The sequence below is a fragment of the Equus asinus genome, unplaced genomic scaffold (assembly GCF_041296235.1).
Source record: "Equus asinus isolate D_3611 breed Donkey unplaced genomic scaffold, EquAss-T2T_v2 contig_800, whole genome shotgun sequence".
Taxonomy (NCBI): domain Eukaryota; kingdom Metazoa; phylum Chordata; class Mammalia; order Perissodactyla; family Equidae; genus Equus; species Equus asinus.
Window position 1 is genome coordinate 1,145,347 of NW_027225517.1, and position 15,673 is coordinate 1,161,019.

At 39.7% G+C, this 15,673-nt stretch overlaps 2 protein-coding genes across 2 annotated transcripts; both read left to right on the top strand.

Moving 5' to 3' along the window:
* The first annotated feature begins 5,319 nt into the window (after positions 1–5,319).
* On the top strand, positions 5,320–6,255 carry LOC106823271 (olfactory receptor 4D11-like). The gene has a single exon (XM_070503744.1). The coding sequence runs from the start codon at positions 5,320–5,322 to the stop codon at positions 6,253–6,255; it is 936 nt and encodes a 311-aa protein (XP_070359845.1).
* Positions 6,256–14,415: 8,160 nt separating this feature from the next.
* LOC123282351 (olfactory receptor 4D9-like) lies at positions 14,416–15,351 on the top strand. The gene has a single exon (XM_044763061.1). It carries the CDS (start codon positions 14,416–14,418, stop codon positions 15,349–15,351), a length of 936 nt encoding a protein of 311 aa, XP_044618996.1.
* Positions 15,352–15,673: the final 322 nt, after the last annotated feature.

Here is a 15,673-nt window from a genome sequence, read left to right on the forward strand (position 1 = left end):
TATGCATATACATTCAAAAAGTTGGCATGAACGGAAAAACATTATTCAATACATGAACTTGGTTTTTATTTGTTTTCTTGTCCTGCTATTTACAGCATTTGGGAGTTTTTCTTTTTTGCCCTTCATTTCTGCAGGTAGATCCTAGATCTTAAAATTTTTGAAATTAGACAAATGTTCATGTCACAGTACAAATGTCAGTTCAAAAATCAGACATGCAAAGGTCCTCAGGTGGGGATGTGCCCAGGCCTTCATAAGAAGATGAGAGGAAGCAAGGAGGAGACAGGTAATAATTGTAGTCAGAGAGATAATGAGGCCACGGGATCAGGTCCTTAGGACCTTTTAGACCATTGTGAGGATTTTGACTTTCACCTAAATAAGATGCGATGCATTTTGAAGAGCAGAATAGTGATGAATGTTTTAGCAGAAATGCAGTGCTTACTGTTATGAATAGACTGAGGTGGGGCAAGGACAAAAACAGGGAGACCAATTAAGAAGCTACTGCAAAAGTCCCAGGAAAGAAATAATGAAGACACAACTTAGGGTAGTAACAGTGGAGGTGGTGAGAATGGTGAAGAACTCTGAAAGTCAAGCAAGTAGGAGTTGCTGATGGATCCAGTGTGGATTTCCTGGTGATGTGTATGTCCTGTGAGAACTCCATCACACACTTTCTTCATCCGCCCATTGAGATCTCCTTCACTCTCATCTACATAATCCTTTCAGGTCCAATGGCTCCTTCCAATACTTGTGTGTCACACTTGAGGAATTACCCTACATGGGTGAAACTGCCTAAGGAAGTTGTGCAGAATCCCTAAGAATAGGCATTTATGTCCCAACAGAAAAACTACTAGGGGAAACATCAGAGGTAAGGTGGAATTCTGGGTAAAGTGACCTAACAGGATTCTTGCTGAAGGCAGGCCAGGGTGATCAAATATCACTTGGGGCATGGTGGATGGTGAGGAACCTGATTACACACTGATGGTGATCAACATGGAGGGTGGGGGATTTTGGCTAAACTGAATTAGCAGAATTCTTGTTAAAATTTGACAATGCAGAGACAAGCATGGAGGTCCCAAAGTGGAGGCCTAGTTGAGAAGTTCAGGGGAGCCTGAGTAGAGTTTGGTCAAGGGGAGAATCTTTGTCACTGCTAAAAACTTTTAGATCCTACACAAAAAGTGTGTTCCTAAGGACATGTGCCTGAGTCACATCTTGATTACTCCCACTGAAACCACCTCGCCATCAGTAGAATTTTTCCACAACCACATCCAATTATATGCCCTCTGATAATTCTCACACTAGTTCTGAGATTGACAAATTGGTACATATGATGGAACACTGTGAATCAGTGTGGAAGAGCCAAGGAAATATTATTCCCTGAGTCTGCCCTTCTCCACATAAAGAAAGCCACTGAAATCACTGGCTTTCAGAGGGGTATTTAACAGAATTTTCTGAAGCCAAATGATTCCCAAGGTTCGTGTGAACATTGTTTAAGATGTTGGAGAAGGAGATTGGAAATTTTAGGTAAGAAACATAACTCTACATGAGTGTGAATGACTATGGTCTCTGAGCGTCAATGAATAAGCATGAGAAGAGGAGTGAGAAAAGCTGAAATCTAGATGGAATCGTTAAGATTAATAAATACACTTTGACTAAAAATAATGCAATATATACCCAAGATGCTGCATTCCAGGGTGAACTATCAGTGGCAGACAGCGCAGCTAAGAAATATGATCAAAGAAGATATTGTGAAAGGAGAGTCATAGAAATGAGTTCAGTTTGGAAGTAGGGAGGAGGAAACTCTTTTTTCCTGGGATCCCTTGAATTGCACAAACGAGATTTTTCTCATGCTTATTTCATGTAGATGGATCTCCTCAAACTGAAATGCTAAATTTAAAACTAGAAAGAAAATAAAATATTTCAAAAAAAGTTGAAAGAATAGGACAATGAACACCTACATGCCTGTCCTTAGATTTATCAAGAACTAAAATTTTTTTTTTACAACAATGATTTTCTTTCCATGCCTACATATTTGCATCCTTTTATTTCCAGCCAAACCTCCCACTCATCAGCAACTGTTATATATTCAAGTGGTCCCCTAAAGCCAGGTCTCCCCTTCTCTCCACTCCCATGTGCCCCAAACATAAATGTCACCTCCTCCATGCAGCTTCCTCTGAGCCTCTTGGTGAGAAATCACCCTTTTCTCACACACAGCTCATCTGTCTTATGACGGTCCCCATCACACCCGTATCACTATTATATTTCAGTTGTTTCTCCACTGGTTTGGGATTATATTCATTTCTCTCAAATAACCTAGACCTCTGCCAATTTTTTATCAATATTTGTTAAATAATGAAATGGAGTAAAAATAGCAGAAAAATGGAGCAGAAGGTGGAGGATGTTGTCTGAATTACGAAAGGTAGTTTGTGAACATGGACCTATTCCTTTCTGACAAACAGGCCTGACTTGGAGTATGAGGTACTGTACCTTCTACCCTTCTGTGTAGACCATTGTCTATGGTTTACGTGGAGGTCCCTGTGGAGTGTTTTCATAACTAGGTAGGACCTCCTCAATATCTGTAGTAACTAGATTGAGTTGGTGTTTTCTGGTGATCATTTCCCCACTTTAGTCAGAATTGATAGCTCAGCTACTAATTAGTTCAACACACTCTATTTCCTGATAAGCCTCCTGGGTTAAGGTTACCCAGCATAATACAAATCACAACAGATAAGCAGCCATGTGTGCTGAGACTCTGCATATGTTAATTCACCTAATCCCTATAACTTCCCTGTGAGGTGGATATTACTATAATCCCCATTCCACAGATGAAGAAGTGGAGACTCCATGAGGTCTCTCACTCACCCAAATGACACAGTGACAAAGCCAGGACTTGAGCACAGATAACTCTCACTGCAGAGACCTGCACCAGATTTCTCTGGTCTGCTAAGATGATGTCAGATAAGAAACCAAACCAAGCAAGCACTTTCCTTGCTACCATACACTGAAACCACCCTCTGGGCCACTCTCACTGACAGTAAAAGAAAAATACCCCCTATTTTCCCCCAAAAAAGTATGTTTTGTTGAAGCTGTTTTAGAAAACATATTCTAGAAAATGTACAGCTCCTCTAAAAGATTGTCAGTACATTTAAAGGAGCTGTGTGCCTGTGACAGTTACTAACCTGGAGTTTTACTTTAAGGTAACACACACATAAGCACACTTATTGCTTAGGCAATGCTCTAAGTATTGATGCTTTTGCATAGATTAATTCATTTAATCCTCACAAAAATCACACAAGGAAGATGCTATTGTTTCCAAATACTGATGCGGAAGCTGAGGCCAAAGGGGTAAAGTAACTTCTCTTATACCATAACCAGTAAGTACCCAGCTGGGATTTGAACAGGCTGTGTGATGCCAGAGGCTGCCAGGTACCTGCCTGCATGCTCTGATTACTCTTGGTGGCTTGTTTAGTCTCCCATATTAAGTAGACTTTAAACAAAATTACATACAGAAGAAAGACAACTTGAACAGAAAGTGAGCTAGGTGAAAATAAATTTCTTCATTTGAACTGGAAAACCCACCCCAAAAGTGAAAGAAGTGACTTTCATCTTTCTTTTCTTTCTGATTATGGTAATAAAAAAGAGATAAACTGTAAAGAAAGAAATTAAGTCCCTTTCAAGGATTCACAAAAAATAAGAAAGGAATTCAAAAGCAAAATGATTAGATTGTAAGCACACACTTAACATTTTAGGAAACTGATAAACTGTTTTCAAAAGTGGTTGCATCATTGTACATTCCCACCAGAGTTACAATTCCTCTACATTTTTGTCAACTCTTCATATATCCATCTTCTTTATTTTAGCCATTTTAGTAGATGTGTACTGTTATCTCACTATGGCTTTCATTTACATTTCCCCAGTGATGAATGATGTTGAGCATGTTTTCATGTGCTTATCGGCCATCCCTATATCTTCTTGTTGAAGTGCCTGTTCAAAGCATTTGCCCCCTGTTTTTTAATTAGGTGGTTTGTTTTCCTATTGAATTTTAAGAGTTACAACCATCCCATTCTTAGGTACGTACCTAAGAGAAATGGGAACATATGTCCACACAAAGACCTATACACGAACATTCATAAAAGCTTTATGTGTAATAGCCAAAAACTAGAAACAATCCAAAGATTCATCAACAGGCAAACTGAAAAACAAAATGTGGCACATGCATACTATAAAAAGGAAAAAAATATTGGCGCATGCAAAAACATGGATGTATTTTGTAAGTGAAAGAAGCCAAACAAAAAGAGAGTACACATTGTAGGATTCCATTTATAGAAAGTTCTAGAAAACACAAACTAATACATAGCGACAGAGCACAGATCAATGGTTACCTGAAGAAGGAAGGGCAGAAGGGACATATTATAAATGGCCACAAAGACATTTTTGCATTGATAAATATATTAACTATCTTCAACACAGTGATGATTTCGTAGGTATACGCTTATGTCAAAATTTATCAAGGTGTACGCTTCAAACATATGATTCTATTTTATGTCAATGACAGCACAATAAAAAAATAGCATTTAGGAAATAAATTTGACCAGTGAACATAAGAGAAGCTCTGCGTTACCACTTTTATTTCATAGCTGAGGAGTTATTCAACTCCAGGGCTTTTGGTACCTAAAGTAGTTTAAAGTAAAGACAGAAACAAAGAAATCCATTTAAGGAAGATAAGAACAATAGAGAAGAATTTTACAGCTTTAAAATTTTCTAATTTTTCACAGCATTAAACTTGTGATTCAAAAAAAGGAGGAGTGCTTCTGTGAAATTCAGTTGAAGGACAACCATGTTGCAGATAGGAGTTCTTAAAGTATTTAAACGGAGCACCCAGTCTGGAAAAAAACCCATACTCGTGCGGATCCTCAAAGGACCCCCGTCGTACCTAATAGGCATTGTCTTATCCACACACCAAACTGCATCCATTTTTGTATCCCTTGTGCCAAAATACTCCATTTCTGAATATTTAACATTCACTTGTTTATCTTGGATACTTGGAACTTATATTCTGAGAACACTATTTTTATGCATTTTCTGAAATACTTATAAATTACAGAAGAAGACAATAACTAAATGCATGCTTGTGTAATGAGATGTCATGTAGGACATGTTAGCAATAACCTTGGAAAGGCTCTTCATGTACTGATAACACCTCACTAGTTTTCTGACCTAATACCTGACTCTGTAAACATGAATCTATTAAGGGAAAGTAAACACTTTCTGAAATAACACTTTTAATTTTTTCCAAGCAATACGAAGAAGAAGAAATATGATTCAATGGAGTTGGGAAATGGCACCAGGGTAAAAGAATTTATATTTCTAGGACTTACTCAGTCACAAGATCTGAGTTTGGTCTTATTTATTTTCTTGTGTTTTGTGTACATGACAACTCTGCTGGGAAACCTCCTCATCATGGTCACTGTGACCTGTGAGTCTCGCCTTCACACCCCCATGTACTTCCTGCTCCGCAATCTAGCCATCCTTGACATCTGCTTCTCCTCCATCACTGCTCCAAAGGTCCATGCAGACCTTCTGTCAAAGATAAAGACCATATCCTATACTACCTGCATGATGCAAATATTTTTCTTCCACCTGCTTGGTGGAGCGGATATTTTCTCTCTCTCTGTGATGGCATTTGATCGCTACGCAGCCATCTCCAAGCCCCTGCATTATGTCACCATCATGAGTAGGGGACGATGCACTGCCCTCATTTTGGTTTCCTGGGTGGGGGGCTTTGTCCACTCCATCATGCAAATTTCCCTGTTGCTGCCCCTCCCTTTCTGTGGACCCAATGTTCTTGACACTTTCTACTGCGATGTCCCCCAGATCCTCAAACTCGCCTGTACAGACACCTTTGCACTTGAGCTCCTGATGATTTCCAACAATGGCTTAGTGACTACCCTGTGGTTTATCTTCCTGCTTGTGTCCTACACAGTCATCCTAATGATGCTGAGGTCTCAGGCAGGGGAGGGCAGGAGGAAAGCCATCTCCACCTGCACCGCACACATCACGGTGGTGACCCTGCACTTTGTGCCCTGCATCTATGTCTATGCCCGGCCCTTCACTGCCCTCCCCACAGATAAAGCCATCTCTGTCACCTTCACTGTCATCTCCCCTCTGATGAACCCCTTGATCTACACTCTGAGGAACCAAGAAATGAAGTCAGCCATGAAGAGACTGAAGAGAAGACTCATGCCTTCTGTGGTGGAATAGAGTAAGAGTTTCCAACCTCTTCATCACCAAGGACTAAATACATTATTTTTCCCACAAGTTCTATTTACATACTCAAATATGTTGTCAATAAACTAATATACATTTACTAGGTAACAATTTATTTTCCTAGTAAAGTTAATAGGTTGCTGGTAACCCAAGCTTCTGGTAAGCATGAAGGAACTAGTGTTATACGTTTGAGCTCATTGATGTATTTCCATTCGAAGATCAAAGTAACAATGTGTCAATCAGGACAACTATATGGCAAGTGAAGAGAATGATTGAATCCATCTCCTTTTCAAGAGGTAGGTAAACAGAAGCCTAGAGTTAGAGTGATTTGCTCAAGATCCCACATCCACTTAATTACAGAGATAAGTCTTCAGATACCCGATTGATTGCTCTTAAACTATGTGGATGTAATTTATTACATTACTGGACCTGTCTATGCCAAACTGTGATCCTGTTCTAGAAAGATTTCATGATCAGTGCATCTGAAGCACACATATATGGGGACATATGGCCCATCACAGATTAAGACATTTTTTCTGCTTAGTTGAACTCTACATGGGCTTGTGACCTCTTGAGAACCTCAAAGGCGCACAATGGTTGTCCTCCTGGATTCCTATCAGGAATGAAGAAGGCTTGAAAGATTTCCAATAATGGCCTACAGGGATTTATCTCATGCAGAACTACATGTACCAGATTCACATTCTTGTGGTAGGTTTAGACAAAGGCAGAACCTCAGAGATCCTACACAAAGAGCAAGCCATTCTCATTATTCCAAAACTGATCTTCTAGTCCAGCCTTACCAGGGCCAATCTCAGATTGGCTTCTCCATTGAGAATTTACACTCTTCCCACTTCTCACTGCCCAAGAGAGAAAGGAAGGATTAAAGAAGATAAAACCCTAAACAGTCTGTTTTTCAATCTATTGGTGTTTGTGAAGAAGTATAGGCTAGTGTTTTTGTCTGGGAAATCATGGTAAAAGTAAACCATTATAGCTGAATGCTCTAACCTCAGAGTCATATAGCCTTGGGTCCAAATCCTATCTCTGCCATCCCCCAGTTGCCTAATCTTGAGCAGGTTATTTTATGTCTTCAGAAGTCATAGGTCACCTATAAAAAGGTACTTATTTACATGTCATGGAGTTGTTGTCAGGGTTAAAATGAGATGGTATATGTGAAACATACAATGCCTGGCAGGTAGTATATGCTCAGTGAAAGGCTAATGTCATTATTAATATCATCCAAATGGCTGTGCATTACGCACATTCTGACCCAACCCTAACCCTAATCCCCATCGACCTGTTACACTCTTCTCCTACAGGACCCATACTCCTCATTATTGGGAAAAAACTGATGGGGTAGAAAACATGGGAATGTACGTTGAATTCAAAGCATCTTTCATCTTAAAATTTCCAGCTTTTGGTCATTAAAATATGACAATAGCTTTGCTTATTATTGTTACAACTTAAAGAGTCATCCAGAAACTGTTGAGATAAAGCATAGGAGAGTTTCATATTAAAAGAAGGTAATGGGTCAAATATAAACCCTTGGCTTCTAGAGTAGAGATAAGGGATCAGAACAAGATGTCAGAGCACCCAGGACAGAGAAGGGCCCAAGTAGAGTTAGCCAAAGTATATTGAGCGTTGAGGACAAAATTTACTTATGTCCCACTTTGGATCTGGAATGGCACCATAAGCATTCATTGCCAAACTGGTTCAATTCATTGCAATTGCTTGTCACCTGGTCTATCAATACTAAATTTTTACAATATTAACCTGCTTCCCCTAAAATGAAAATTCTAAGAATAATTCACATTTGTCGAGTCACCGTTCACAAGGTCCTGCTTCCTTTGCTCAGGCAGCACTGGTCGCGAGTCTCTAAGCTTTCCTATATGAAATTGCCTATGAAAAATGCATACCACAAACTACTTTACAGTCTATTTCATGCCAACGTGTCCTTTTCTCTCCTTCCTATGTCTCGTGACTTACTCAAATCAGATTTTTATCACTATGTCAGAATTGGATGGCACCAAAGATCTATGGGGTCTGAATCACTAACTGTATCTCAGAAGCATAACCCCAAGAGACCAAGAACCAAAGAACCCTTGCCATATCACTGTCCCTGAGACTTCCTCAAGCCACGTTTAAACACACAACACAATCTGATTCAATAATCCAGGGGAAGGGGAAAGAATTACATCTGATTACAAAAACATCTATCATTGATCTGGATGGTGTAAAATCTAAAGGTGGGCTGCATTTTTTCCAACTAAATCAGCCTTTATTATTTTTAAGCTCTGCTGCTAAGACCCATGCAAAAGTCGACTGGCTGCTCTGGACACACACATAGCTTTCAAAATACCCTTTCTTACATTGCTCCCTGAATCAAATATTTCAATGATCAACATCTCTGGGTACCTGTGAACACAATAACATAAAATAATTCTGAAGTAATTAACCTGATGAACATCAACAGCTGTCACTAGGCTACCTTCCTAGATTCTAAGGGAGCTGTGGGTCTTAGAGATGTAGATTAATATGATTGTGTGGTATAAATGAACACATTGCATTCAACGAAATTGGACATATAAATCCACATCAATCAATCTCTGACAGCTGCCCTGACAGTAGCCACAAAGATTTGATTTTTCCATTACTACTCTTTTAATTAAGCTTTACATCTCAGTCAATTAAAGCAAAGCAATTTTGGTTAGAAGGAAGACAGCACAGCCCCTGGTGTAGTTTAAAATGCTTTCTTCTTGAACCAAGAGGGATGATGCACTGTCTAGAGAAACATATGTGTACTGAAAGTGCACTGGTGCCTCTGCATGTACATGTGAGATGGAACATGGAGATGAGGGAGAGAGAGGAGGAGGGCTTGATGACATTTTAATGACTCCCACAGGAACTCCATTGAATTGGTCACTCAGTTTCCACATCCATATGCAACTATATTCCCTTTATTGATTACTTTAATAGGCTTGTGGCTGACAGACTAATAGACGTAGTTGAGTCATGGTAAGGCAAAGTGGAATTGTTGAATGATATGATTCCCTGAGGTTGCCATTTCCCATATGAAGGAAGAAGATAAAAAAAAATCACTAGCCTTGAGCTAGGCTTTCCATTAAACAATGAATTTCCCCAGAACCTACATCTTATAAGATGCAGTTGGAGCATTATAAGAGGATCAATTTCCCACTTGAAGACTGATGTCAGTTAGTGTTGGTGTGTGTGAACTTCTAAAACTGATAAGCTGTTAGGGCTTATTTGTCAAAAATGCTGCCATTGTGTGGAATGTTCCTTTTGAAACCAAAACTCTTAATGAAGAAAAGAAAAAGGTTAGTTTTTCATGACTAGGAAATTGGGAGGTGTGGCTTGAAAAATATTAGAAGGTCAGTTGACTCAAGGGGATGGGATGTATTCTACTTGGCATGATGTTGAGGTTGAAAATTATTTGAAGGCAATTGAGAAGGTGTTCATATCCCAAGCTCTCAGGAGGGTGATTGCCTTGAAAAACAGCACTCTAAAAGCCTTCCTAAATTCATTATATGCTTCCTAGCCAGCTTTGCTTCTTGTCTGGAAGTAGAAGTTTGGGGCTTTAAGCAAGGTCTTTGAATGGCTAGCTTATCTGTGTCCTCATGTGCAACTGAATATGAATAATGTTCCTAAAATTTTTAGAGATTCATTCAAGAGTAGAGGCTTTTCAATGTTAGGAAAGAGAAAAAGGAGCAGCATTTCCTCAGTGGGAAGCTGGAGTATAGGGATAACATTCAGTTTGCAGGTTCTTACGAGATGCTTGATAAGCTTCTTTCCAAAGGATGGTCCCCTTTGGTGTGATTTTTAAGAAATCCTGTGATCCTTATTTTGACCTTGCAACACATAAAATTATATTTCTCTATCCATTTGCCCCCTTCCTCCTCTTATATGCATGAGTTTCACTACAATGTGCATAATCCTATACTTTCAAAGTATCCTTCCCACTCTTTACAAAAAGACAGCATCCATAGGAACAGACCAGATCCATTGCTTTTGAGAGTTCATGTTTGAGGAGATGCTACTCAGAACTCATTTCCCCTGCCACTGAAGCACTATGAAGCTGATCCAGGCAGTTGGTTGAGGTACCCACAATGACTATAAAATTTGCTTTCTTCAAACTCTGCTTTTTTTTTTCAGAGTCACTTCTGACATCATCTCATACTATGGCAGTCTCAGTCACAGCTCTCACTCACCACCTGCAGGCTCCTTACACCCACAGACTAACTTGTTTTGAAAAAGATTTTTCTGAGCCTTTTTCTTTGTACCATTTTCTGGGAAGGGCTGATCAACACTGGGAAGAACTATAGTTGCAGTAGTTAAGAGCATAAGTCTTTGGAATGAGACAAATCTAGGATTGAGACCTGGCTTTACCAGCTGGGAGACCTTGAGCAAGTTACTTAATCTTTCTGTGTCTCAGTTTCTCATCTATAAAATCAAGACAATAATATCAATTTCACATGGATATTATAGGTTTTGGAGAGATAAAATGAAGCAGTCAGTGCAAGAATCACTCCACAAAAGTTTTCTAAAAACAAACTTCAGCAAAGCAGACCTCCATTATTTTGCCAACATTTACATAATGTTGAGACCTTGAAAGTAGCATGGACCCCCCTGGGGCCTGATATCAAGATGATTGGATTTGTAAATGAGGATTATAATCTATTTTCTTTCCATAAAGGATTGTAATATAAATAACTATATCTAAACTGCATACACAAATTTATTTATGTTTCTAAGGAGGTGTATGATACAATACTCTGATTTTTTGAACGCGTCTTAGCTCAAATTCATAAGTGAAAAAGAAAAAAGTCCCTAGAGGAGAGAGAGTATTTGTCACTTACCTCAAGTGTTGAGAAGAGGGCTTTGAACGACACAATCAATAGCAAGATGAACCAGTCCCAGACAACCCCACAGATGAACCTGGCATGTATAAGGAAAGAAGCACTCACCTGGAGCTGATGAGACTGGCAAAATCAGATTCCTCAGCTGCTTTCAGTTTCCTAAACAGACATACAATCTCATCTATTCCTTAGAAGCACCTTGTGTATGAGGTAGGTCTCATTATTTTCGTGTGGTAGATAAATTATAGCGGTGCAGGCTGAGAATTGACTCTAAGCCATTCCCTGTGAAACTCCCATGTATTTCTCATGAGTTTGGTACAATTATGGAGTGATTTGCCCAAGGCCACACCAACTAGGAAGGTGGTAAAATCCAAATTGCCTGACTGTTCCAGAGGATCCACACATGTGTATCCAAAATGCAAGTGTGGGATATGATACTGTTCAGCACACCTCCTGGATGGAGTTTACAAACATCGTATGCCCAAATGGGGCTATTTTCATATACATCCTCATGATTTTGGACCTCCTCCCTTTTCTTTCTGCCGACTCCACCACCTGCAACACTCTTATTGTCTTAACTGTAAACCTCCTGATGAAAAGATCTATGTTTGAGTCGCCTTTCACTCAAAAAGACCATCTCAATGTCATTATGATGGTTAATTTCTGTCAACTTGACAGGCGACATGGCGCCCAGATTAAACATTATTTCTGGGTGTGTCTCTGAGAGTGTTTCCAGATGAGATTAGCAGTTGAATAGATGGACTCCGTAAAGCAGACTAATTGCCTTCTCAATTAAGGTACACATCATCCAATTCACTGAGGGTCTGAGTAGAACAAAAGGTGGAGGAAGGAGAAATGTGCCCCATTTTCCCTGCCTCACAGCGTGAGCTGGGACATCTCATCTCATTGTCTCCTTCCCTCGGACTGCGATTTACACATTGCCTTCCCTACTTCTCAGGTCATCAAACTAGCACTGAATTATACCATCAGCCTTCCGGGGTCTCCAACTTGCAGACAGCAGATCTTGGGACTTCTCAGCTTCCATAATCACGTGAGCCAACTCTTCATTATAATTTTACCTTGTATATCTATATATGTCCTATTTATTCTGTTGCTCTGCTGAACCCTCATACGGTCACAGAAATATCTAGAAGAAGGAAGCAAAGAAGGAAAGAGAAACAGGGGAGGAAAAGAAAGGAGGAAAGGAGAGCACAAGTGACAACGTAATCTATGAGGCTTGTTGCAGTGGTTTCCTCAGCAGAAGATTTGAAAACCATTGACTTATCAGTCCAATATCCAAAAGGAAGATTCTAGAGTGGACTGCTGTCATTCATTAAAATCTGTTTCCACACTCTAGATTAACTGAACAGTGCTTTAGGGGTGATTTCTCCACCTTCTAGCCATGGTAAGTATAGTGTAGGGAATTCTTACATCTGAGATGCTAGAGACCTGAAATTTCCCACAATCGTTATTCTGAACATGTGTTCGTATCACTCTGTGCCATTGACATAAACACCAAAGACGAGGAGACTGAGATGAATCCGAACTGATGACCATGGAATCCGAAAGGAGGCTCTTATCTTATTCTTCCAGGTCAGCAAAAATGAGAGTGCTGCTTGGGGAAACATGGTCTTTTAAGGATTTTTTTCTGAGGTTTAAAGAACAAAGTAAAGAAAACATAGAGAAACAAAAATCAGAATCTGAGAAGGCACTACATGTGGACAGAAGGGCAACCTGCCTAACACAAGAATTCGGGAGGACCTAAAGTCTGTGGGTGAGAAAAAGATAAAAAGGTAACTCAAGTTGTAGCTGGTAAAGGCTGTAACTATATAACTATAAAAGTAACCGTTATGAAGTGGGTCGTCAATTAAACCTCACTTGGATGAAAGTCATTCTTTAGACATGAGATTAAAATGTTATAATCACCATGTTCATTATTTTTAACTTTCTGCTGAAGGATAATATACAAACATACAGAAAAATGCACATTAGTGTACAGCTCAATGAATTTTCACACAAGCAATAAATTTTTGTAACAAGCACCTAGATTAAGAAACAGAACATTCTCAGTAGTTCAAAATCCTCCCTCATATTTCCTTTAGTTTGGTATACTTTTTGTTCTTTATGTGAACAAAATAAGTGGGTGCACACTCTGTTGTGCCTGGCTTAGACTCTACATTGTGCTTATGAGACATTTGTGTTGTTTCATGTACCATACATTGATCATTCCCATGGCTCTATGGTATTGTATGAATTTAACAATTTATTTATCTTTTCTACTGTTGATGGGCATTTGCGTCATTTCCAGTTTGAGGCAATTACAAACAGTGCTTCTATGAATATTCTAGGATACATCTTGGTGGAGATGACATATGCACATATGTACATACTTCCTAGGAGTGAAATAGATTATTCTGAGGACGGAGATGTATCCTCAGAAAAATCAATACGTACAACTGAATGAACTATATATATGTATCCATTCTAAGATAGGTGATTAGATAGATATACATAGATATAGGTATAGATATGGATATGGATATAGATAATGGCGTTAGCAGATATAATCAGACAGCAAAGTGATTCTCCCGATTTGCACACCCACCAGCAGGCTATGAGAGGTTCCAGTTGTTCCACGTCTTCACCATCACAAGATATTTTTCATCTTTTTCAGTTTAGCCATTTTGGTATGTAGGTAGTAGTTCCTTGCTGTAATTTCAATTTACATTTCCCTGATAATTCATGAAGTTGAATTGGAATTTGAATATCCTCCTTGGTAAAGTTTTGGTTAGTGTCTTTGCTGTTTTCTCTTTCAACATCTATTGTTCTTTACTGATTTGTAAAATTCTTTACATATTTTGGACCTGAAGCTTTTCTTAGTATACGTATTGTAAATATCCTCCCATTTGCAGGTTGTCTGTTAATTCGCATAATGGTGTCTTTTGTGAAGAAACATTCTTCATATCAAATTCATGCTTATTTTTTAATAACTGTCATATTTTGTATTAAAAGTACAATTGAATAGGTTCACGGATCTGTCACCTGTGTTTCAGTGGCCACAGTGATAGAACCTACCTGTTTGGATGACTGAGTCAAAAACCTGGGTCCTCTTCCACTGGTGGCACAGAATTGCAGGCACGGCCACATACATAAAAGATGAACTTCCTCCCCAGGAAAGCATCAGACGCAAGTGACAGAAAGACAACAGTAGATTTCATAAAACTTTCTTTAACTGCACTTTTATTTCTTCCAGAGATATACTTCAAAAAGGATCTGGGACCCAATGGAGCAGGGAAATTATACCACAGTGAAAGAATTTATTTTCCTGGGAATTACCCAGTCTCGAGAGCTGAGCTGGGTCTCATTTGTCTTCTTGTTTTTCGTGTACATGACAACTCTGATGGGAAACCTCCTCATCATGGTTACAGTTACCTGCGAAGCTCACCTTCACACTCCCATGTACTTCCTGCTCCGCAATCTATCTGTTCTTGACATCTGCTTTTTCTCCATCACAGCGCCTAAGGTCCTAGCTGATCTTCTGTCAGAGAGAAAAACCATCTCCTTCAGTGGCTGTGTCACTCAAATGTTCTTCTTCCACCTTCTGGGAGGTGCGGATGTTTTTTCTCTCTCTGTGATGGCATTTGATCGCTACATAGCCATCTCAAAACCCCTCCATTATATGACCATCATGAATAGGGGACGATGCGCTAGCCCGGTTGTGGCCTCCTGGGTGGGGGGCTTTGTCCACTCCATTGTGCAAATTTCCCTCTTGCTGCCCCTCCCCTTCTGTGGACCCAATGTTCTTGCCACTTTCTACTGTGATGTCCCCCAGGTGCTCAAACTCGCCTGCACTGACACCTTCACTCTGGAGCTCCTGATGATCTCTAATAATGGATTGGTCAGTTGGTTTATATTCTTCTTTCTCCTCATATCCTACACAGTCATCCTGAGGATGCTGAGATCTCATACCGGAGAGGGCAGGAGGAAAGCCATCTCCACCTGCACCTCACGCATCACTGTGGTGACCCTGCACTTTGTGCCCTGCATCTATGTCTATGCCCGGCCCTTCACTGCCCTCCCCACAGATACTGCCATTTCTGTCACCTTCACTGTCATCTCTCCTTTGCTCAATCCTATGATCTACACCCTGAGAAATCAGGAAATGAAGTCAGCCATGAGGAAACTAAAGAAACGACTATGGCATTCAGAAAAGATTTAAATTCTATGAGGATGTGCTAACACTGAAATTTAAAGATAGATATTAAATTTCACTTCCTCAAAATGTCCAGAGATCACCTTAATGCCAAGAAGAAAGGGGCATCTATGGATACCATGGGGTCCTAAAAGAGGCTGGTCCTATAGTACGTACTGGGGACCCATGGGTGATACCGCTTTAAGGTGAGACCCATTATGTCTTCCACTACTCGCTTTCAATTATTCATTCCACATATATTTACAGAGTACATATTATGTGCTTGGCAGAGGTGGGATTCAGACTGCTGCAGAAAGATTAAAGATAGTCACTGTCCTACAGGCACACT